Source organism: Lagopus leucura, unplaced genomic scaffold, assembly GCF_019238085.1.
Source record: "Lagopus leucura isolate 7727_CA_CO unplaced genomic scaffold, USGS_WTPT01 Super-Scaffold_100050, whole genome shotgun sequence".
NCBI classification, from domain to species: Eukaryota; Metazoa; Chordata; class Aves; order Galliformes; family Phasianidae; genus Lagopus; species Lagopus leucura.
Window position 1 is genome coordinate 1,192,818 of NW_024962296.1, and position 21,435 is coordinate 1,214,252.

A 21,435-nucleotide genomic window follows, 5' to 3' on the forward strand; every position below is an offset into this window, starting at 1 on the left:
CCAGGGTGCTTCATGGGGTGTTTGTCACAGCACTGCCACTGTCTTAGCAGTGTGCAGGTGATGGGTGTCCTACAGGTTGTCACCAAGAAATACTCTGATTAATGATAAAAAGCAGTTTGGTGGTTGCTGTGTGCCAAGCTTTGCGCAGGTTATAGAATCACAGAACTGCCAAGGTTGGAAAAAGACCTCCAAGATCTTCCAGTCCAACTGCCATCAGTGTTTCCCCATCAAACCACGGCCCTCAGTACAACATCTAAATGTTTCCTGGACGCCTCCAGGGACGGTGACTCCACCACCTCCCTTGCAGCCCATTGCAGCACCTGGCTGCTCTTGGAGAAGAAATTTTTCCTAACCCAAATTTCCTGTAACACAACGTGAGGACATAATATAGAATCATAGAATGGCGTGGATTGGGACCTCAAGGGTCATCAGGCTGATCTCCTAGTCCTGTTTCATAAAGGATAAAAGGAACCTTAGAAGCCTAGACTGAGGCTGTCTGTAGGGTGAAACCATCTTCAGCCAGGGGAGGTGAGGAACTGCTGCAGCTTGCACTGCACTGTGCTGACCTGAAGGGCGTGTGAAGAAGTGATGGAAGCTGGCAGAAATTGGTACCTCTGCTTGGTGGGTCAGTAATGACAAGGGGGGACGAAGTGTGGAAGTGAAGCTGACTGGTGCATGCAGGAGAGCCCAGGCAGGCTGTGCAGTTCCCTGAAATTGATGCCAAACCCTGTGGCTCAGCCTGCGGAGCAGCTCTGTATGGGAGCACTTTGCAGTTGAGTTGAGCTGTGCGCTGGGGCCACCTCGCAAGCCTGGGTGCTCAGAACACAAGCATTTGCATTCTGCTGCACTCAGCATTTTACAGTTACCCCATGGAAATCCTCCACAAACCCAGATTACAGAACTTTGGGATGATTTTTTTTCCCCATTTGTTCTCTGCGTACTCTGATAGACCTGGGAGGAGTCTGGCAGGCATGGGCACCTCAGGCCCTTTTCATAGAACTGCTTGAGGATACTTCCATTTCTAGCAAGGGGGCAAATTTTCAAAGGAAAAAACATGGTGTTAGAATTTTTCAGACCAGCTGCTAGTCACAGTTTGCTTATTTGAATGTCGGTACAAATGGAAGTGCAGCCTGCAGAAAGCTACTTAAAGTCTGCTGGTGTTTGTAGTGGGATGCAAAACGATCTTTTAGTCATTTGTAGCCATCTTATGCCAAGTCCAATTAGAATCTCAGAAGTGAAATCATAGCTGCATCTCCAAAGCATTGCCATCATGGAGAACTTTCACCCATTTCTGATGCTTATTTGAAGTCAGATTTTGTGTTTCCATTTGCTCAGCAAATGGTCTTTCTGAAGGATTTGTCTTTGCTCTGGCAGGGGGTTACTATACTTTTAAAAATCTTTAATAAAAAATAAGAAAAGGAAAAAAAAATCCCTCAGAGGACTCTCGGGTGATCTTCTTAGATATCCCAGCTGAATACAACTCAGAAAAATATAAGGCTTTGCAAATGTCTCCAGTTTCCCTCTTGAAAACCATAGTTTCTCAAAGTGTGTTTAAATGAGAAATGCAACCTTTGTTTTTACAACCTGCAGCTTTTTTAGGGGTCTGTAAGTTTTTAGAAACTTCCTCTGCTTCTTCTAGTGCCTGACATAGAAAAGAAGGGAAGAAGGGAAGAAAGAAAGTGCTTCCCAGGCATTCAGCAGAAGTGCAAAGGGTGTTGGAAAATTACCTTCTTTAAAAAGCATTTCTAAGCTTAAAATATGGGGACAAAAACACTTGCAGTGGGCTGACTTTAGACCTCACCTTTTACTTTCTACCAGTAATAACAAAGCGATTTAATTGCTCGTAGGAATTGCAGTAGTTTGGTGCTGGATTAGGTTCCAACAGAAATCTCCTGCTTACAGGTTTGAAAGCCACGAGTTCTCATTGTGGAATGTGTAGGACTGTATTTCTGCCTTCTGTCGTTTGTTTATTTGGTTGGCTGGTTTGATCTGAAAGGTTTAAAAAATCGTTTCTTTTTGCCTAATGGACATTATGGGCAGGAATACCTTTAGACTGTACGACTGTGGAACGCTCTGTCTGTGTGTGCGCACTGCTTTTGGTGTATTTCAGAAGTAGTTCAAGGCCAATAAAGATTTTCATAACAGTATTTCTTCTTACTTTTTTTCAGGATCCCTTCATGAATGTCCTGGCTGCCAGCAGGGTTTAAAGTGGGAGGCAACTCATGACCACTAAACTGTGACAGTTTTGGATTCTCCTGCTTCTGGCTACTTGGAATAACATTGGGCTGCTGTGGAGATGAATGGAGAACAGCGGCATGATGCAGGTAGTGGGACAGCCCAGCTGTGGGGCTACAGGTTCTCAAAATACTTGACAAGTAAGAGGGAACAGCCCTGAGCACAGGGAATGCTCCATAGTGTGTTGTATGCTTCAGTCATGGTGAGTTACGTTCTGACTGCAGGTCTTAAGTTTGCCAAAAGCAAGTTATCACTGGCTTAGAGGAGAACAAAATATGACATCTATGATTCTATGACCCACAGAGCTGATTACATTTGTTAGAAACTCTGCTTTCCCCTTCATGATGTCAGCATGAGATGAACTTATGGAAAGTTTAGCACTACTGTTCTAAGGCATTTGCTTATCAAAGGGGCTAATATTATCTTTTTGTGCCCTCGTTTGCCTTTGTGTTGTTTGTAATATTTTCACAAGGTCACGTGCTGGTTTGAAGCCAGATAATTGAAGCTATTTGGTGCCACTGTAATCTGTCCTGGTTTTTTGATGTGCCTTGCTGCCCCTTTTGATGAGCTCGGGACATCAGCTCCTAACCTGCTACAGAGTGGTAAATTTTGATAAATTAGTTCAGGTTTTGGTTCACCTTGTAGCACCAGGCTGAGAAGAGTGTCCAGGATGGCTGGGAATATACCAACAGCTTTCTTAAATAGAGTTCTTAGATTATATGCTCTAATGGGGGATCATCTGTTTTTCTGACTTTTCCTGCCACGATTTGTTTACTTTCCTTGAGAAGGTCCCTACCCTCACTATTGGGACAGTTAATAAAAAGTAAATTTGCTGTAACTACTGTAAACCATTGGATTAGCATTTCTTTCCTTTGACACTTGTCCAACAAGCAGCCTCTCATTAGACAATTTATGATTAGTGATCTTTCTGCTTTTACCTTATGGAGGACTAATTGCTCTGTTACTGAAGAAATGTTAAACATGATTTTAATCTGTGGCGCTTCTGGCAGAATGATATCACCTGCTGTCTGATGCCAAAACGTGCTTTCTGATTATTAATGATAGCCAATCGCTCAGGTTATTGTCAGCATCGTATCCTCCAATGAGCAAGAAAAAGCAGTGTGGATAAATATGCAGAGTTTCCTCTGCCACCGGAATGTGCTCTCTTCTGTCATGTAGTGTGGAAAAGAGTTTTTGGAGCTAAGAACAGCAAGGAGCTGTGCAGCTGCTCAGCAGCAGGCTGACTGCACGTCCCTCTCTACTTCCTCTAAAAGTTGCAGAGGTCACACAGTCCTCTCTGTGCTTGTGGAGTAGCTTTGGAGGGTTTCTCACTTTCTTGAAATGACTGAACAGGAATTTTCCTGAAGTTAGCATCTGGTTTGAGTACAAGCAGCTGTGAAAAGCAGCAACAGTAACTGAGGAGAGCGTTAGGTGCTCAGTTCAGAGACAAGTTGCAGTGAGCGTTCCCCGTGTAAACATATGCACAGTGGTTTTGGTGTGGTCCTGTGATACGTTCTGCACTGTCTTGAGTTAGACCAGTCCCAGCTCATTGGGAAGCATTCCCTCCTTGTTGTTTGTCATGTCGCCATCTGATGTTTTATAGCAGTTTTTGGAACGTCCCCTCCACCTTTTTGTTGTTCCTTTCTGTTTGTTTCTTTGCTGGCTGTCTGCATGTGGACCCAGGCAGTGCTCAGGGTGTTAGCTGTAATGCTTTCCTGCGCTAGCAGTGGAAGTGACAGCTTTTGTCCCTGTCACAGACTTCCTCAGCTGCCCAGATTCCAACCTGCCTTTATTTATTCATGGCCTTGCAGCTGGTGTTGATGGAAAAGATTAACTGCTGTTAAAATCAAAGTGTATCTAAGTTGCAGGGTGAGAAACCTTTAAGTAAGCTTTAAATTGAAGTTCTTGCAGACTTCATTGGGATGTACTTAAATGTCCAGTATGACAGGCTTCAACTCAATCACATTAAAGATGCATGAAAGTTATTTGCAGGGAGAATTTAACTTGAGTCCCAGGAGCAGAGCAGCCTGCACTCCTTTCAATTCAGGTACATGCAAGGGCTAATGCTCTTAGTAATCCCCTGCCTTGTATCCAGATGGTGCCATTCAGTGTTCTTTCTCTGCCTGAACCTGTCAGAGAGCAACAGGAGATAACGTGGTAAAATTCAGAAAGGAAGAGTTGGTGTTGAAAATAATGTTGGTAGAAGCAGCGATAAATGGGAAGGGAACTTCAAATGTTCTTACAGGTGACTTCCTGCCCTCTGGAGTCATTCTCTGTGCATTCTCCACAGAAGCTCTGTGGGATGCTTCTCACATGTTACTTACAAAACAAGTTAGCTTGATTTGAAAGCTTTATGAGCAAAAGCCGGTTGTATGGTGAGGCCATAGGGATGAGAACGGCATCTGGTTTCTCTCCCTGCTTTTGCCACTGTTGTGCTTTGCCACCGAAGTAACCTGTGCTTCAGCCATCCGGCTGGTGCAGAACAGTATGTCCCACTGCATAGTGAGAAGCTGGACTCATTTGGGACTTGTAAGCAATGAAGGATGTGGAGAGAGAGAGAGAGAGAGAGAGAGAGAACATACATACACGTGTATATACAGCGTTACTTTAAGCAATTGTGCTTTAAGAATAAGTGGGCTGAACATGTTTTTCCTTGTTGTCATCTGTCATCCTAAACTGCAAGTTTTGTCATGGCAGAAGTGAGTTGCTGCTGTAAATTCCTGTCATTTCCCTTGGTCATTTGAGCTTGGATTGATTTGGATGTTTAATGCAGGCCCTCAGGGATGCAGCTTGATTTAACGGATCCTCTGTGTGCCCCAGGATCTGCTCACCCACTGAATGGAGCCGAGCTGCTGGGGCTGGTAGAATGCAGTAACAGAATGGGTCAGAGCCTCCTCTGGAATGGGGCCCTGCTCTGCCCTAGCTGTTCTGCTGGTGAGCAGTGAAGGGATGGGATCTAACCCTGATTTCCAGCCAGCCCTGCTGTGGGGGCAGTGCTTTGCCACACCTGGAAGTGTTTCTGCAGTTGGGTACAGAAAACCAGATAGTGTATTTCTGAGATTTCGCACATCTGCAGGACCATCCTAAGGGCACCTGAACTTCCCTCTGTGAGGCTGAATGATCGAGGTGCAAGGCTGAGAGCCCAGCCTCATCCAACTGCAGAGCCCTACCTGCGTGTGAGTGAAGGCAGAATGGGCTGAAAAGGGTGGCAAAAGCTCTGGGTGCTTTTTTCAATCAAAAGAAGACTTCTGACCCCGCAAGGAAATCCTCTAGAACAGAGGGTGGAAAGTGTTCATCTCGGCAGTGAGCGTTGAACAAGAATTTTGGTGTTTTTTTTTTTTTCCTGTGGCAAACCAGTTTCCAGAGAAGCTGAGTGCTGGTGGGGTTTGGCCACGTTGGGCCCTTCTGACCATGGCAGAGACCTGGCAGGATGTGGCTCTCTTGGTGTGGGAATGTATATGGGGCTGGGAGCGGTGCTGTGAGATGGGCTGTGGCCGCTGTGCCTGGGGTGGGAGCTGGTGGGAGGTGGGGGCAGCAGCCAGCAGGCCTGTGCCGGGCTGCTCACAAGTGATTGCTTTGAGCTGAAGTTTCGTCCCATTTCCTGAACGTAAGCATTTTTATGGCTATATTATGTTCTAACGAGTTAAGCAATCGTACTCTGGCTTTGCAGTGAGGTTAGGTTATCCTTGGGATGACGTGCAGCCAGAGCTTCGCCCCGCTTCATGCTGGTTTGCTAGCAGCTGTGCTCTGTGCCTGGCCCTCTTCGCTCCCCCGGAATCTGTGAACTAGGATTACTTTTGTCCTTTTCCAGGTCTGTTTCTTCAGTAAGTTAAGAAGGTATCCCATCAAATGGATGATGATTAGAGGAGGCCAATCTGAAAATAAAGGGAAGTGATGCTGGGCTGGGGAGTGATAAGAGCCACCACTAAAACAGGCACTGTCATCAGCAAACAGCACAATTTGAAGGTGCATTTCTGAATTTAGCAATTGGCCATTCCTAGAATTACAGTGAGAGTCAAAGATGAGCGTAACATGAATTTGAAGTCTGAGGACTTGCAGGTTTTAAATGATTGAAAGCTGGTCAAACTTTGGGCAAACATTTGCCTCTCTCTGTTCAAGAGGTAAGAAGTGCTGTGGAGCGTGCTTGGCAGATCTTGCCCACGGCTCAGATAATGGTGTGTAACAGTATCTCATCCCATCTTTGGACACTTAGTGTTTCCCGCTGCTACTCCTTCTAAGAGGAGTTTCCACCTGTCCTAATACAAGCTGGGAGTGTGGGGAATGTTATGCACTGAGCTCTCCTGCATGTCCAACACACGGAGATTTCTGTTCTTATACATAAAGCAGGGGTTGGTTCCCTTGTACACAGGGTGAGCACCTCGTGTTTGTTCACAGAGGTGGCTCTGGAGCAGGCTGTAGGATTGTGTGGAAATGAAAAGCTTTGCTTGTGTCTCACGTCACTGCTGTTCCTTTTCATTACTGAAGCTGTTGTTTTGTGTTTTGCTTAAAGCTGCTCCTTGCATAGAGCGGCAGCAAGCCTCCCTTGTCATCCCACACTGTGCCAGCCAGAGAAAAACCAGTGTGGCAGCACATTGAACAGAATAGGGGTCCAAATCTACCCTGCTGGGGCTTTCAGTGGGTGGGTTTGCACATCAGAGAGAACGCAATGGAAGGGGGAACAGGGAGGTGAGCCAGGAGCTGAAGGGGAGACTGTGAGGAGGGGCAGGTGTGGTAATAGTGATAGAAAATGTGGCTAAAGGGGAGCACACAGCTCACACTACAGGTGCTCTCTTTCCTGATAGCATGAATGTACAATTATGGCTTGAGTGGGTTCAGCCCATTTTGGCTTTAAATATCTCTAGAAATAGGTTTTCTTGCTTTGAAGAAGCTGTTATACTTTATGAGCTGGTATTTTTAATGACCCACTTGAAAGCCCTTGATTTCAATTGTTCAGAGCTGTGTTTCTTAAAACTACCCTGAATTCTTCTCTTTGCTTTTGGTGCCTTTTAACACCGAAGTAAATAACCTTCCAGCTTAAAAAAAGAGAGGAGTCTTATTGCAATTCTTTTTCAAGTCTGTCATTTCAAACCACTTATGGTATTGCATTTTCTGGGGTGGTTTTTCATTCAATTCTTTGAAGGTCTGGTATGCCCAGAATTGTCAGTCTTGCCCTAATTATTTGTTGGAACAGATACAGAACTTACCCCATACTCCCCTCGCTTAGGTGTGTAAATAGTTTGTCTTAACCAAAATACCCAAGGTCTCACTATTTCAGCACAAATCCAACTTAAAGTGTCACATACAAGTGAAAGTGAAACAGCGTTATCTGCTGCGAGTTGCATAACTGAAGTCCATTGCACACTTCTGTGGTCAGTCACCTAGAAATGAAGTCATCTTTGCTGAAGTTCTTAGTAGCCCCGTACTTAAGCTGACAGGTTGCTGAAGGTGTTTGGCTTCTCTTCCAGATGCTGGTTCTGGTGTGGAAGACATGGAATTCAGTTGGGATGAGTATCTAGAAGACACAGGAGCGGTTGCAGCCCCTCATGGGTCTTTTAAACATGTGAGTAAGGGAACGTCTTTACTTACTGTCTTCAGCATCACTTTTTTATGCACTGAATGTTGAAGGGTTCTTTGAATGAGTGATGTACTGAATGTACTGGAAATCTGGATTTACTGATGTACTGAAATCTGGAAGATTCACTAAAATTGTGCTTCTTAGAGGAATGGGAAATTTGGAATTTCACCTTTTTTATTATTATTTCTTGCCTTCCATTCTGAACAGAGCAGAGTAGCACAGAGTGACCCCATTAATGGCCCAGGTGCAGAAAGGCTCCTAGTCTTTTCTGCACCAGAGCATAAGCTTGGTTTTTCTCATGAAGCCTGAGCAGGTGCTGGTCTCGGTTTCCTCTGAGGGATTTCTCCTTGCCAACTGCAGTAGAGTGGCTGCACTTCAGACAGACGTTGCCATAATTCTTGAATAGCAAAAAGCAGAATTCAGGTGTGCTCTCAAAGAGCATTTCAGTGGTGGTTCTCAAGGAGGCCAAGGAGAAATAATAGCTCCACCATACACTTGACTGCAGTAGTTAGAATACTGATCAGAAGGTGTAATGAGTAGGACAAAGTCTTGGCTTTGCCTTTGAATACCTAGTAAAGATCGTCAGTAAATGGACTTTTTGCTGAGATTCTTCCATACACTGTAACTGTAAGTTGTTCATTCAGTGTAGGCTTTCAGACCTCTCATTTCTGGAGGGGAGAGACCTTACATTTGCCTTGGCTTTTGTTGGTTTATCAAGGCTCTAGCAAGAGCAAGCAGAAGTGCTGAGGAATGGCGTGAAAGTAGAGCAGGGGCATGTTGTAGCAGGACTGCCATCTGTCTGCCTCTCTGGTCTGCTTTACCTTGTTTGGTATCTCTTACAGAAGCCTGTCCTTATCGCTTAATTGTCACACCGGCCCACCAACCTTACTGTCATGGTCAAGGGAATTAACACGGTGACTGTATTTCAGTCATCAGTAGGAGACACAGTCAGAATGACTCTGACACCCCTGCCTGCTGCCCTGTGCCAAGCAAGAGCTCTCACCAATGTCCTCGCGGGCAATAGGAACATGAGGGCTGCTCCGAAAGTAACGCCTCCTATTTTATTATGTTGGCCCATGACATCAGAGGCTGGTGTTGGTGGGATGGCAGTAGAGTTGAACCTTCCTGCCTATACTCTGTGTGTCATTTTGTCACAGTGCGACAGATGACAGCAGAGGAGCACTCTGACAGAATGGCGTTTGACATGGAAGTGTGTAACAAGCAAAGGTGTGAAATTTATTTCTTCCGTGCAAAAAAAATGGCACCCATTGACATTCGTTGACACTTGCTGAATGTTTAGGGATCATTCCTTATGTGGATGTGAGCAGTGATGGGTGAGTGGTGTGTTTCAGCAATGGCAATAGCAACTGCGGTCACCTCGCTGACACAGATTGTTATAAGCAGCATGCAGGCTCTTGCTCATCACTGGCAAAAATGCTTCAATGATGATGGTGATTATATTGAAAAACAGTATTTTGTAGCTAAGAATTTGCTATATCAAATAGTGTTATTGTGCTCTTTGTATGTTGTAGTTTCCACGGAAATAAATGGGAGGCATTACGTTTGGAGTGACCGACATCAAACTAGGTTTAAAAAAAAATCCACGTCTTTGGTTGGGATGATTCCCTACTTGTGTAGAACACTGCATGGTTTTGCTGATGTAAGTAATAGAGGCACAGAGAGCTCTTTGTGGATCAGGATGGGTGCAGCAGCGTCATCCCATGCTGCTGTGTTGCACTGGGAGCCCTCTGGAGGGGAAACCTGCCCTAGAGAGGGGCTGCCCAGGGGCTCAGGCTGTCAGGGCCTGCATGGGGGCATAAAAGAGCTGAGAATAAGGCCCGGCTGTGGACTGTCAGTTGTAGACTATCAAAGTAGCAGAATTCCCTTAGGATCTCTGAAGGCCAGCCTTAATATTCTCTGTAATACACTTGGCAAAAAAAATGGAAGTGAATGCTGACCCAGAACTGCCCAGCGGGGGGGGGGGGGGCGTTTACAGCACTGTCACATCACCTACATCTTGCTGCTCAGAGAAATTCGACAGTGTGAGGCCCTGCGCTCAAGGTTCCTGCTGTCCATTAGAAGGCACCTGTGTAGAAAAGGTAGAGGAGGGCGAGCTCAGTGCCTCCTGGTAGGCAGCAGCAGCCTGTCTGATGAAGCCGTATGTATGGCTATGTGACTGCAGGATACCGTGCAGGAGAGGCTCAGAGCAGAGCGCTGCAGGCCCAGTGCTGGAGCCCCATCCCTCCTGCTGGAGCCTCCTGCTGCTTGGTGCTTCCCTGGGAGAGGGGCACATTTCTGTAATCTAATGCCAGGAGAGCTGGGAGGGAGCGACTTTTGTACTTTTAAAAAAGAGGAGTGAAAAACACTAAGCTGAAGAATAATGCTGGCACAAGAAAAATGGGCTGGTATTGACTTGAAATAAATTTTGGATGGGGGCTTAAGGCTTTGTTTTGTTCTTTTGAAACTGTAAGAGCCTGCCATTATGAGCGGTGGGTGAGAAATACTTCACCCACAGCACAAGAGAGCACACAAAGCAGGTTGGGAAATGTAACCCATGATGACACAGCCTGTGTTAGCAAAGTACTAGCTGTGCTGATGGGAGCTTGCATTAGTTTTGAATGTTTTGCTCTCACCATGATTAAGAGGCATTGGAAAATGTAAGCTGTTCTCTCAAGTTAAACATGTTCTAATGTTTAATTTGTTTGCATTTTAAAATTTAAACAGTGTTAAGATTCAAGGGACTGTTTTTGCGTATGATCTGGCAGGAAGCAGAGCTTAGCAAATACCTGGAGTTGTACTGATGCCAGTGCTGTCATCCTACCTTAAGTACACTTTCTCTGGGACTATTTAATGCTCTTCATAATTCCTTTCTGCAACTTGATGTGCGTACAGTTATCTATCAGTTAGTCGGTGGTGTTATCTTGCCCAGCTGCCAGGAGGGGGTGCTGACTTCTGGGCTCTGCTTCATCTGCTGGGATCATAGGTGAAACCATCTGAAGAACACGACTGACTTCAGGGATAGCTCCATCTGCTGCTGCTGGTTTCCTACAGTACAGTTCATGAGGCTTTGCTGGAGGCTCAGCTAGAGAGAGCTGCATCGACTGCTCGGTTCTCAGGCTTTGTGTCACTGTGGCTTTTCTCTTGGGGTCAGACTGCAAGATAAATAATGAAAATCTCTTCAGCAAGGCAGTTACCTTTCTGAAGAAGTTGCCTCTGAAACAGCACTTCAGGTAGTCTGCAGGTATTGTGTTCTGCTGATTCTGTTTTTATGAAGGGGGTTCTCCACGTGGTGGATATTAACCTAAAGGGTGTAAACAGTTAACAACAGCCTCATGTGCTTTTCTTCCTGCTGTGGTTTTCTTAGTTTTATTTTTAGCAAATCAGTATGTGCTGGATGATGAGACTATAACAGCTGTGGCAGTTACTGAGCTGTCAGCACAGCACTGGTAATAAATAACCCAAAAAACAGCTTCCACATCTGCATCATACCAAGAGCCTTCCTTGCAGCTGACTCAAAAAAGAAATGGAATTTGGGGCCACTGAAGAGCACAAGCATCAGTTACATTTGGCTGAGAACAGGGGATCGACATGTCCGACTTTTAATTATGACTGAGGCTGTGGAACTGAACGTGGCTTGGGAACTTGCTTTAGTGGGAGCAGCGCAGGGTCTTTCTGCCCTTTCAGGAGTGTGTGAGCTTGCAAAAGCTAGCGGGGTGAGGAAGTTGGTGTGTTGCCTTTCCTTTTTAAGCTGACATTTCAGTATCGGAGTGCTGGGCAGTTGGATTCCTCACCTGCACACATGAAGTGTATTCACTGTTTAGCACTTAGCTATTGCCTAGACGGAAACTCACTGAAAAATCACTTAAGCTTTTATTAATCTAAGCATTCATGTAACAGTGTTGCACACAATTATTTAGATTGTTAGAGACTGTAAATGTCCTCATTCTGCAATTTGTGCAGGTTCATGCCTTCTTAAGCATGGTGGCAGAGACAGTGCTATCATTAACTAAAGCGTATGTATATATTTTAAGTAGACTCTTAGCACAAAGAAGCTGAAAGAAATAGTTTAACACAAGAAGCCTGTGTGGGTGAGTGTGACCTTGATTTTTGTCTAGCTTGGCAGACGAGCTGTGAGTTAGAAAGCTTTTCAGTGGTGGGTGAGGTGCTGTCTGGGGCAGGGAGATGCCTTGCAAAGCGTTAAGCAAAGGTTGGAAGGATAGTCTGAAATGCAGAGGGGTTCCATTAATGCAGATTCGGTTTTCAGTCTGATTTGGGTCACATGGTGTGATGAGGTGGTTCCTCTGAGGAGACTGAATGGCATTTGACTTGAGGGCCTTTGCTGATGAATGCATCTGAAATGTTCTCTCCCCTGTTCCACAAAGTTCTGGGAGGTGCTCAGGTGTGATGATCTTCCTCTTCAGGTGGACACAAGTTTGCAGAATGGTTTTGCACCTGGTATGAAGCTAGAGGTTGCTGTCAAGTCTGACCAAAACACCTACTGGGTGGCCACCATCATTACTACCTGCGGGCAGCTGCTCTTGTTGCGCTACGATGGTTATGGGGAGGATCGCAAGGCTGACTTCTGGTGTGACATCATGACAGCTGACTTGCACCCCATCGGCTGGTGTGAGCAGAACGAGAAGGTTCTCAAAGTGCCTGAAGGTAATGCCTCCATGTGCAGAAGAGGGAGGTAAATAAAACAAAAAGTATTTTTTTGTCCTTTGTAAGCCTTGTCTTCATAGTTGCTTTTATGAGGAGAATGTGGTTTTGCTCTGATGAGGAGGTGAGGTTATCTGTCATGTTTTTGGAAACCCCGTGACTTTCTGTAGGATGCTACTCTTCCACCAGAGAGAGTTCTTAGCTTGATTTCAGAAGTGGACTTAGGTTTACTCAGAGGCTTGTTGTTCATTTAAACCCACTAAATCCTATTGCTTTTACTTATTTTTTCACTAGGTATCAAAGACAAGATACCTGATCAGGAGGAATTCCTTCAGCAAGTGCTGAAAGGAGCATGCAGTGCCCCTGCTAACCTGCTGGAGGGGGTAAGTGCTTGAATATGCTACATTTTGGTTTTCGTTTTTTTTTCCCCTTGTTACTATTCAGATTCAGTTCCTTTTTTTTTTTTTTCCTTTTTTTTTTCCTTAAGTTTTAGGAGCAACGTAGTATGCTGCTGAACTTAACATTTCCAAACATCAAAACATCAAACAGCTTTTGCAAACATCAAACTATCAAAACATCGCATTGTTTTGATAGTGTTGTGCTATATAAATAAACTTATAATAAGTTCATAATGAATAAACTTTTCACTGCAGTTTTGGACTGTCTGTCCTGTTCATAGAATGCTAGAATGGCCTGGGTTGCAAAGGAGCACGGTGCTCATCCAGTTCCAACCCTCTGCTGTGTGCAGGTCGCCAACCAGCAGCCCAGGCTGCCCAGAGCCACATCCAGCCTGGCCTTGAATGCCTGCAGGGATGGGGCATCCACAGCCTGCTTGGGCAACCTGTTCCTCTGAGTGAAAAACTTCCTCCTGATAGAATTAATGTGAAATGTTCATAAGCCCTATCAGAAGAAAGACCTTTTTCAAATTTCCTTAGGTTTCAGTCTTCCTTCTATTCTAGTCCTCCTTTATACAACTCTGAGGAAGTCATCCTTTATTTATCAGGCATTCAGGTTGTTCCCTTTCTGAGCTGACTGCTACCATTATTTTTTTATTTCTCACTAGTGGACAGATTATTGTTTCACTTAAATCTTTAAACTTTGCTAGTTAAGTTGTCCTTCTCTGAACCTAAAACAGTACTTGGCCACCTCATTATTAGTGTCTGCTAGTTAAGTATGCAACACCTTTTTTTGGGAGAGTACTATTGATGTCTTCCTCAAAATTAACACTTTTATCTGTGCATCTTTTCTGTCCAGTCTTCTTTGTATGCTAGATGAGTTAAAAAGGAACTATTCATGTTTATTCCAAACCTTGCATATATAAGGCATAATGCTTCTGAAAATGATAAACAGCATTTAAGTGAAATGTGTGATTGCACAGAACAGACAGTACAGAAACTCTGATGCAAGCACCAGAGATTCTAAACACTCATTTCTGTTGTCCTGTGTGTAAGTAAGGATGTGACTTTCTTTGCTTGTGTGCTGATACCTGATTTATTCCAAAAGAATGTGGGTAAGGGACAGAACAAAAGTGGAAGTGCAGGGTTTTTGAGTTCTGTTGTAATAATTGACTTTATTTTCTTGTTCTCTTTCTGTAGCTTCACAGAGGGAAAAATCCGTTGGATCTCATTGCACCAGGCTCCCGACTGGAGCTCCAGAACTCCCGGGATGCCCTGGAGGCCTGGATTGTCACTGTGGTAGAAAATGTTGGTGGGAGACTCAAGTTGCGATACGAAGGGCTGGAGGATTCTGACAAGTTTGACCAGTGGGTCTTCTACTTGGACCCTTTCCTTCATCAAGTGGGATGGGCGACTCAAAATGGATATAACCTGCAACCGCCTTTAGGTACTTCAAAACTTTCATCTTTTACATGGTGAGAAAGATTGGGGAACACTCCTGCCACTCTGGTGCTCTAAATGCATGTTCTGGATGCATACGATGGTCAAATAATCATTATATGATCTGTCAAATACTATTCCTAATAAGAACTAAGTGAAAACAGCACTAATAGTCCTACAAGACTTTTCACTCACTCATTTAAAAATTGCTAAATGGTTTTGCCTGTTGAAACTTTCTATCTGTGTGAAGGGAAGGTCTGAGGAATGGGCCTCTACAGTTATTTTTTAGTTTGTATTCCTGTACGTGGGGGAAAAGGTAATCAGTTGTTGAAGTACTGCTTAATGGGAGCTTTCACAGTTGGGACTTGAAGTCTAGGAGAATACTTCAGGCTCTCTCTAAAGAGGTCTCACATCGTACGAAAATGTCCTTATAAATGTGTGCCCTGAGTGTGGAAAAGGGTACAGAGGATTGGTCAGAAGGGGAGTGGAGCATAAGGAAAAAATCGTGCTGATAAAACCCAGACTGCTTAAATTGAAATGACTGTGCCTTTGCTCATAGTTGACCAATCTCTGCTGAAATGAGGGTAGTGAGGGTACACCACGTCACTGACAGGAACCAGATGAAGCTGGTTGCTGTGTGGAACCACAGCACTACCTGAGTGAATAATGTTTTTTTAAAACATTAGGTTTTGATTTCAATCTAATTAGTAGACTTGTTGCCTTTTTACGTCTGTCCTTACAGACTTGACTTCAGGGATCCTTTGTGCATGGTGCTAGTAAAAGTAATTCCCCTGCTATAGAGAGGTGTGGGATCTGCAGTTACTGAAGGAGTAACAGCTGGGACTGTCAGATGCCTGGTTTGATTTTTGAGTGATCCTGTGTGAAGACAGGAGTTGGAACTGAAGTTCCTTGTGGATCCCTTCCAGCTCAGGGTGTTCTGAGATTCAGTGATTTGTTCAGACATCTCCTTTCTCAAGCCTAGAACAAACTAATATTATCCAGTTTTCTGGTCATACATTTCTGCAGCAGTTTTCCTCAGGGTTAATGTGACAGTTAATGTTTTCTAAGAAAGACAAGACTGGGCCCCACATTGGTGATGCAGTGTTTGACTACAGTCCCTTCTTGTAACATTTCCAAAAGTCTCACCAAGCTGGAAGTTTCTAAGAATGAAGATACTTGCACAGATTCTGAGCAGATATGAATGTAACACAAATCAAACTTTTGGTATCACTGCATCCATTTTCTGAGGGGAAGGAATGAAGATGGTCACTTCATACACTATTTCCCATTCTTTTTACTTAAGCCATTAGGTCTTTGAAAAGTGAAGCAGATTGGCAAGAAATCCTGAAGAAGGTAAAAGAGGAGGAAGAAGAGTCATCGGTTCCTACAGATCTCTTTAAGGTAAAGACACAATATATGAAATAGAATGCTGTGAGCTATACCACAAAATGCTGTATTCCTAAGAAATTATTCAGGGAAGTCAGTCACTGTGCAAAATTTCTTCTATGTTTTGGATGTTTTTTTTAATTTATTTTTGTTTTTGCTTTGTTCGTTTAAACTTTTCTCTTTCCTCCTCTTATTGAAAATGAAGTGGAACAAATAAAAAGTCGGACTATGATCCTGTTCTTGTGAAGTTAGACAATGCACCCATCGCAATTATGTGAGCCTTACTTGTCATGCTGGGAAAAAACCCTTGTTCTGATCCTCTGATCTGATCTCACTCCTAAATATTTGAGTACATTGGAAAGTTTAACATGGGACATCTAAAATGTAACCTGGTAGAGTTATATATGCTGCATAATGGATTCTCTTAGATCCTGAATGTTAGTAAATGTTGCTAATATGTCTGAATTTTACATTGAGTGGAAAAAAAAAATCAAAAAACTGACATATTTTGAGAAGTAGGAATATCAATTTAGTCCTTAGCTCCATTTTCTCAGCTTCATTTGGGTCCATAAACAGAAGAGGAGGTGGTGTTGCTCTTCAGTTTGTTGAATCTTGCACAGAACAGCCAACTCTCTGGAGCAGGAACTCTGTTAGCTTCTGTTAAGGTGGAAGTGAAGACTTCTTTAGTTCTCTTTTAGTCCAGCTCGTGAGTGCTGAAGTGGGGAAAAAAAGGATTTGTATGTTCTTATCAGATCACTTTGCACTGTGAAATCTTGACTGTGTGTAGAGAACGTCCAAGGAGGGAATCTTTGGAACTATGAGTAGAAACTCATAGAAAACTATCAGTCTCAGGTATCACAGCTGGCCTTTTTATTGTAGAGATATTGCTGGTACTCTGACAGATTACTTTCATCAGATGAACCAATAAAAAGTCAGGTTGTCTACTTCAGTTGAATTCATGAAGTTGGTCTTTTCTATTGAAGAAAGGCAGGTAACGATTCTGAAACTTGATCTTTCAGGATAAACCTGTGATTGGAGTGCATTCATTCTCTGAAGGCATGAAGTTAGAAGCTGTGGACCCATCGGCTCCCTTTGTAATCTCTCCTGCCACAGTTCTCAAGGTACCAGGTTCTCTAAATTGTCCTGCTGAGATTCAGTTCAGTTGCTCCTTGTGAACACAAGATCTGGAAATTCTCCTTAACTGATGATCTTGAAACCTCAAACTAGATGTCTAATAAACTCTTTGATGTAGTAAATATAAGTATTAGCTGCCAAAGGATGGGAAAAATTCCATAAATAGAGAAGCTCAAAGGATCGAATAACTGACGTTGTCAAACCTGGGTTTTTAAAACAAGATATGGTCCTTCATAATCAGAGTGTCTGACTGAAGATTTGTTTTGTTGTTTTGTTTTTGCAGAAGTTAATGTCGTTCCTGTGTATAAGCTCTGAAATTTAAGTGGTCTCACTTTAAACAAGAGCCCACACGTGGATTTAGAAGCTAAAATTAAAACTCCACACCATAATCAGATTTCAAACAGAATTTTTGAACAGCTTCTCTTTTCTTGTGTTAATAAACAAGTAAAAGGTTCTGGAAGAGACCTGCTTTCAAAATATTGCTGTACAACATAAACCCAGGGCTTATTTTAAATTTTTTTGTATGGATCTGAGAGAATATTTCTTTTACTTTGAGCAGATGTTCTCTCAGTATAATAGCTTATATTTCAGTGCTAGCTCTCTTTTAAACGCTTACCGTGTCGTTTCAAATAAGATGCTCAATTATTACTAAAACAATGCAGGCAGTTCCAAGAGAAGGAAAATAATTTGTTTTTCTGGATGATGATGACGATGTTGTTCTGTTCCTACTTATTGCAGCTCAGTGTTTCTCCTTGTGGCAGTCTATCCTAAGACATAGTTGGATTCTGTTTAAATATGCACCCTGTTATTACCAGCGTGCAGTAAGACTGCAAGTTCTGTTTGCTCTGTGTTCTTTTGTCATAAGATAATTCCATTTAGCACTTGATAACCTTATCTCTTTAAGTGTTCCCACATTGCCTTTTACTATTTACTTTGCCTAAGTTTCCAGATAAGTCAGCAGACTGCCCTGCACTATGAGTCCCACAGGTTATTTTTGAATCATTTTATTTTTATGCTTTTTAATTTAAAGTCATCAAAACGAGGAAGGAGGAATAGATCCATTTGTGCTATTTACAAGACTCCGCTTTGCTTTTGGCTAAAAACAGGTGTACAATGAGAAATATTTCATGATAGAAATTGATGACTTGAGGCCAGAGCGTGCAACCAGCCAGTCTTACATTTGCCATGTCAACAGTGCTGGGATTTTTCCAGTGCAGTGGAGTCTGAAGAACGGCGTGCATCTCAGTGCCCCGCCAGGTATGTTTGTGCAAGCTTGTCACACTCACTCAGCTTTGGAGAAGATTGCTGGTCCCTGGAGTGCTGTGTTCAGGACAGCACTTCTGCAAAAGAATCTCTTGTAGGAGAAGCAAAGAGAATGAAATATTCTGAGAAACAGGAGCTTAGAGTTAGTGAAACTGAAGTCTCCTGGATATGTGCCTGGATTTGAGAAGATGGCAGTGGATGGGAATCCTCTTGGAAACTGTGTTCCAGGGCTAAAGGCAACATTGATTTCAGTGTTCATATTATATCAGAAGCCTATGGTCCATGCACTGGATTTTTGCTTCTGGTAAGAGCAGAACATTGTTATTCAGTGTCTTAAAGTGTCTTCAGAGTCTTATCAATTAGAAGTTAATGGTTTGTTGTTGCTTTTTTTTTCCTTGGACCTATCAGGCAAGGTAGCAGATTGCTGAAATGTTGCTTCAGGATGGAAGGGAATGGGGAGTAATTCTCAGCTGCTGAATTACATACATATTTGCAGTACTATTGTAAAACCAGGGACTCAGTATCCTTCTTCACCCCTTCAGTTCAGAGGAGCAAAGACTGTAGCATGTATGTCTTTTGGTTTTCCTTGAGTCAGGTGCAAAGAATGTCTTTGCTTTGCTTGACCGAGCATTATTTGTAATTTTGCATGGGAGAGATGAAATCTTGCTTTCTAGGCATGTGTCTAGAGCTAACATGAATTTTTAGCTTCTCTTCTTACAGACCCCCAGGAAATGGTGGGCATTCAGATTTGTGTGAGGTCTCAAGTCCAACTGGCACTGATAAAACTGAGAAAAATACATGGGTCCTTCTGTGCTTAAGTCCTTCCTTGTTATTTGTAGGTCATCATGATAATACGATGTTCTGAGACTCATTTCAAAAGTTTTGATTTCTTAAACCCTACTCCCAGATGTCCCTTGGAAGGGAACATTTCAAAGACACTGTTGGAATCACTGCTGCTGTTGTCCCCCTGGTATTATGCTGCCAGCCTCAACCTACTGTGGCAGCACATTTATTTTGCATCCAATTCCCTTCAGTTACTTGTTGATCATAAGGAAGCAAAGTATTTCTCTGAGAGTAATTTAATTTCTACTTTTGTTGGAGTGATGCTCTGTCCCCTGACAGGCTCCACATTAAGACCCTTCCCTTTAAACATGTGTGCAGATTTAGAGCTTTTAGCAAACTTGACACTCTTAGGAAAGACTGCCACCTTTAAAGGCTTGGTATTTAATAGGTGTTTAAGGGAATAGTATGTTGATATTAAGCACATTTGAGATGCTCTATTTAAAAAGGGGGGGGGAAAAAAAACCTTTATTTGCTTAGATTTACTCTGTTCAAGTTTCATGTGCTTTGTCAAGTTAATTTTAGTTTGACACTATTTCAAGAAACAAGAAACAAAGTGAAGCAGTGCCCAAAGTCCTTCTACACTGAAAGTAAAGAGGATATGTCAGATATGTGAGAGCCGTGCTACAGGTTCTGGGATACCACAGTCAGCTGAGCAGCTTGAGTGATCCAAAGAAATTTCATGTCAGCTTGAAATGAGTCATTTCACACTGTTAAATTAACCCTTTTGTGTGTTCTTTGCCTAGGTTATCCTGGGCAGGACTTCGATTGGGCAGACTACCTCAAACAATGTGGTGCTGAGGCAGCTCCCCAGAGCTGCTTCCCTTCGGTAAGGTTCTCTTGCAGAAAAGCATCATTTCTATTAGGTAAATTATATGTTTGATTCCAGCTCGAAGAACCATTTTGCATGTTTTTGACTTAAATTGTCCGTGATGACCAGTGAAATGGGAGTTAAGAGAGTGCAAGTGTGGGCTGAATGTAGTAGGTGCACGTGGTCTTCCTAGCTAAGTAAGTAGCAGGCTAAATGCTTCAGTTGTGATAAAGCAGCTTGAAAAGAAACCAGTGTTCTATGACATGGAAGTGTGTTAGAGTCCAGGGAATGGCCATAGAATAACACTGGTCCTTGGCACTGCAGTAATCGTGGCAGCCTTACAGTAGAACCTTGTTTTCATTTACTTACTGTACTCTTTCAATCCTCCTTCCTTTCACTGTGGAGAAATTCATTCAATTGTGTTAAGCAATAACAGGTCAATCTTAAATTAGTACCAGGCAATCATTTGACATTAATCAATGCCTGAAGTACATGATAGATTTTGGTCTTTTCCTGGTAAAATGATACAATTGCTGCGTCCCAAAGCAGAATGCCTCGTCATACATTACACCTACCTTCCAGTTCCATTTACAATATTTGGGCTTTTGCAGTGCTTCAGGGAAGAAGCTGAGATGAAAAACTGCCATTTTTTGAAGAGGTTGTTGCTGGCTGTGAATTCTTGTTGCCCTTATTCTGTCTTGTAAGTTGTAGTGTCTCAGAACATGGTCATTGAATTTCTTATCCCTTTTCTGAGAAGTTGCTCACTGTAGGCTGGTTTCAGAATTTGTAACGTTGATCCTGTAATTAGGTTACAGAGTGGCTCATGGAGGAAGAGTCCTGCCTGGCATTTCATTCAGGTGCTTCAGGTCAGGATAAGCACCCCTTCCTACTCTGTAGGAATTTTTGAATAGATGTGAACCTGTTACCCAGGCAATATAAAATGGACAGCAAACTTCCTGTGCTGTCTGCTAGGACCCTTCTGGATGAGGCAGGAATGTTGTTTATGTACCTAAAACGAGCTTCCAAGCTAAAATAATAGAATAGAAAGCCTTGTCACGCTATTTGTGGGACTCTGCAGCCAGCAGCAGGGAGCCCCTCCTTGCATGGAGTTGCACTGACTCCTTTCAGTGAGTCTCAGCCTCCTTATTTTGAGTACTAATGTGCTTTCCGAGGTCTGTGTATAAAGCCTTTCTTTTAAATTAATATGCTAATTACCTGAAGTCCTTTCTGTCTGTGGATATCATTCTGTGATACTGGAACAGTGAGGGTTTTGTGTGTTACTCCTCTTCATAGCTATTCATATCATACTTTGGATATATGGATGGTGTTTCACTGAAGCTTTCTGTCTTTTTCCTAGTTAACTTCTGACCATGGATTTAAGGAGAATATGAAACTTGAGGCTGTGAACCCAGTTGATCCGGAGGAAGTTTGCATTGCTACAGTCACCAAGTTGAGAGATTCCTACCTCTGGCTTCAGCTGGAGGGTAAGCCTGACGTGGGAGATCAGAGTAGAATTCACATGGGTTATTCTGTGGTACCATAATCTGATCTGAAGAATATCTGGAGCAAACTCACTACCTGTTGAATATCAGCAACAGATCAGTTTCCTAAAGAAAAACACAGCACATCATTTGCACTGCCTGTTTCCCAGCTAACCTTAGTTAAGCCATATATATAATCTATGTAATATAATTTAT

At 43.1% G+C, this 21,435-nt stretch overlaps 1 protein-coding gene across 2 annotated transcripts in view; it reads left to right on the forward strand.

Annotated features, from left to right (window-relative positions):
- SFMBT1 (Scm like with four mbt domains 1) overlaps window positions 1-21,435 on the forward strand; it is a 62,603-nt gene that overhangs the window by 27,585 nt on the left and 13,583 nt on the right. For both annotated transcript variants that reach the window (XM_042885475.1, XM_042885476.1), the window contains exons 2-11: window positions 2,169-2,324; window positions 7,701-7,795; window positions 12,232-12,472; window positions 12,764-12,852; window positions 14,065-14,311; window positions 15,608-15,705; window positions 16,710-16,811; window positions 17,931-18,081; window positions 19,674-19,756; window positions 21,096-21,222. In XM_042885475.1, coding sequence (XP_042741409.1) covers window positions 2,297-2,324; window positions 7,701-7,795; window positions 12,232-12,472; window positions 12,764-12,852; window positions 14,065-14,311; window positions 15,608-15,705; window positions 16,710-16,811; window positions 17,931-18,081; window positions 19,674-19,756; window positions 21,096-21,222 — 1,261 coding nt within the window. In that variant the 5' untranslated portion in view covers window positions 2,169-2,296. The remainder of the gene's footprint in view (window positions 1-2,168; window positions 2,325-7,700; window positions 7,796-12,231; window positions 12,473-12,763; window positions 12,853-14,064; window positions 14,312-15,607; window positions 15,706-16,709; window positions 16,812-17,930; window positions 18,082-19,673; window positions 19,757-21,095; window positions 21,223-21,435) is intronic.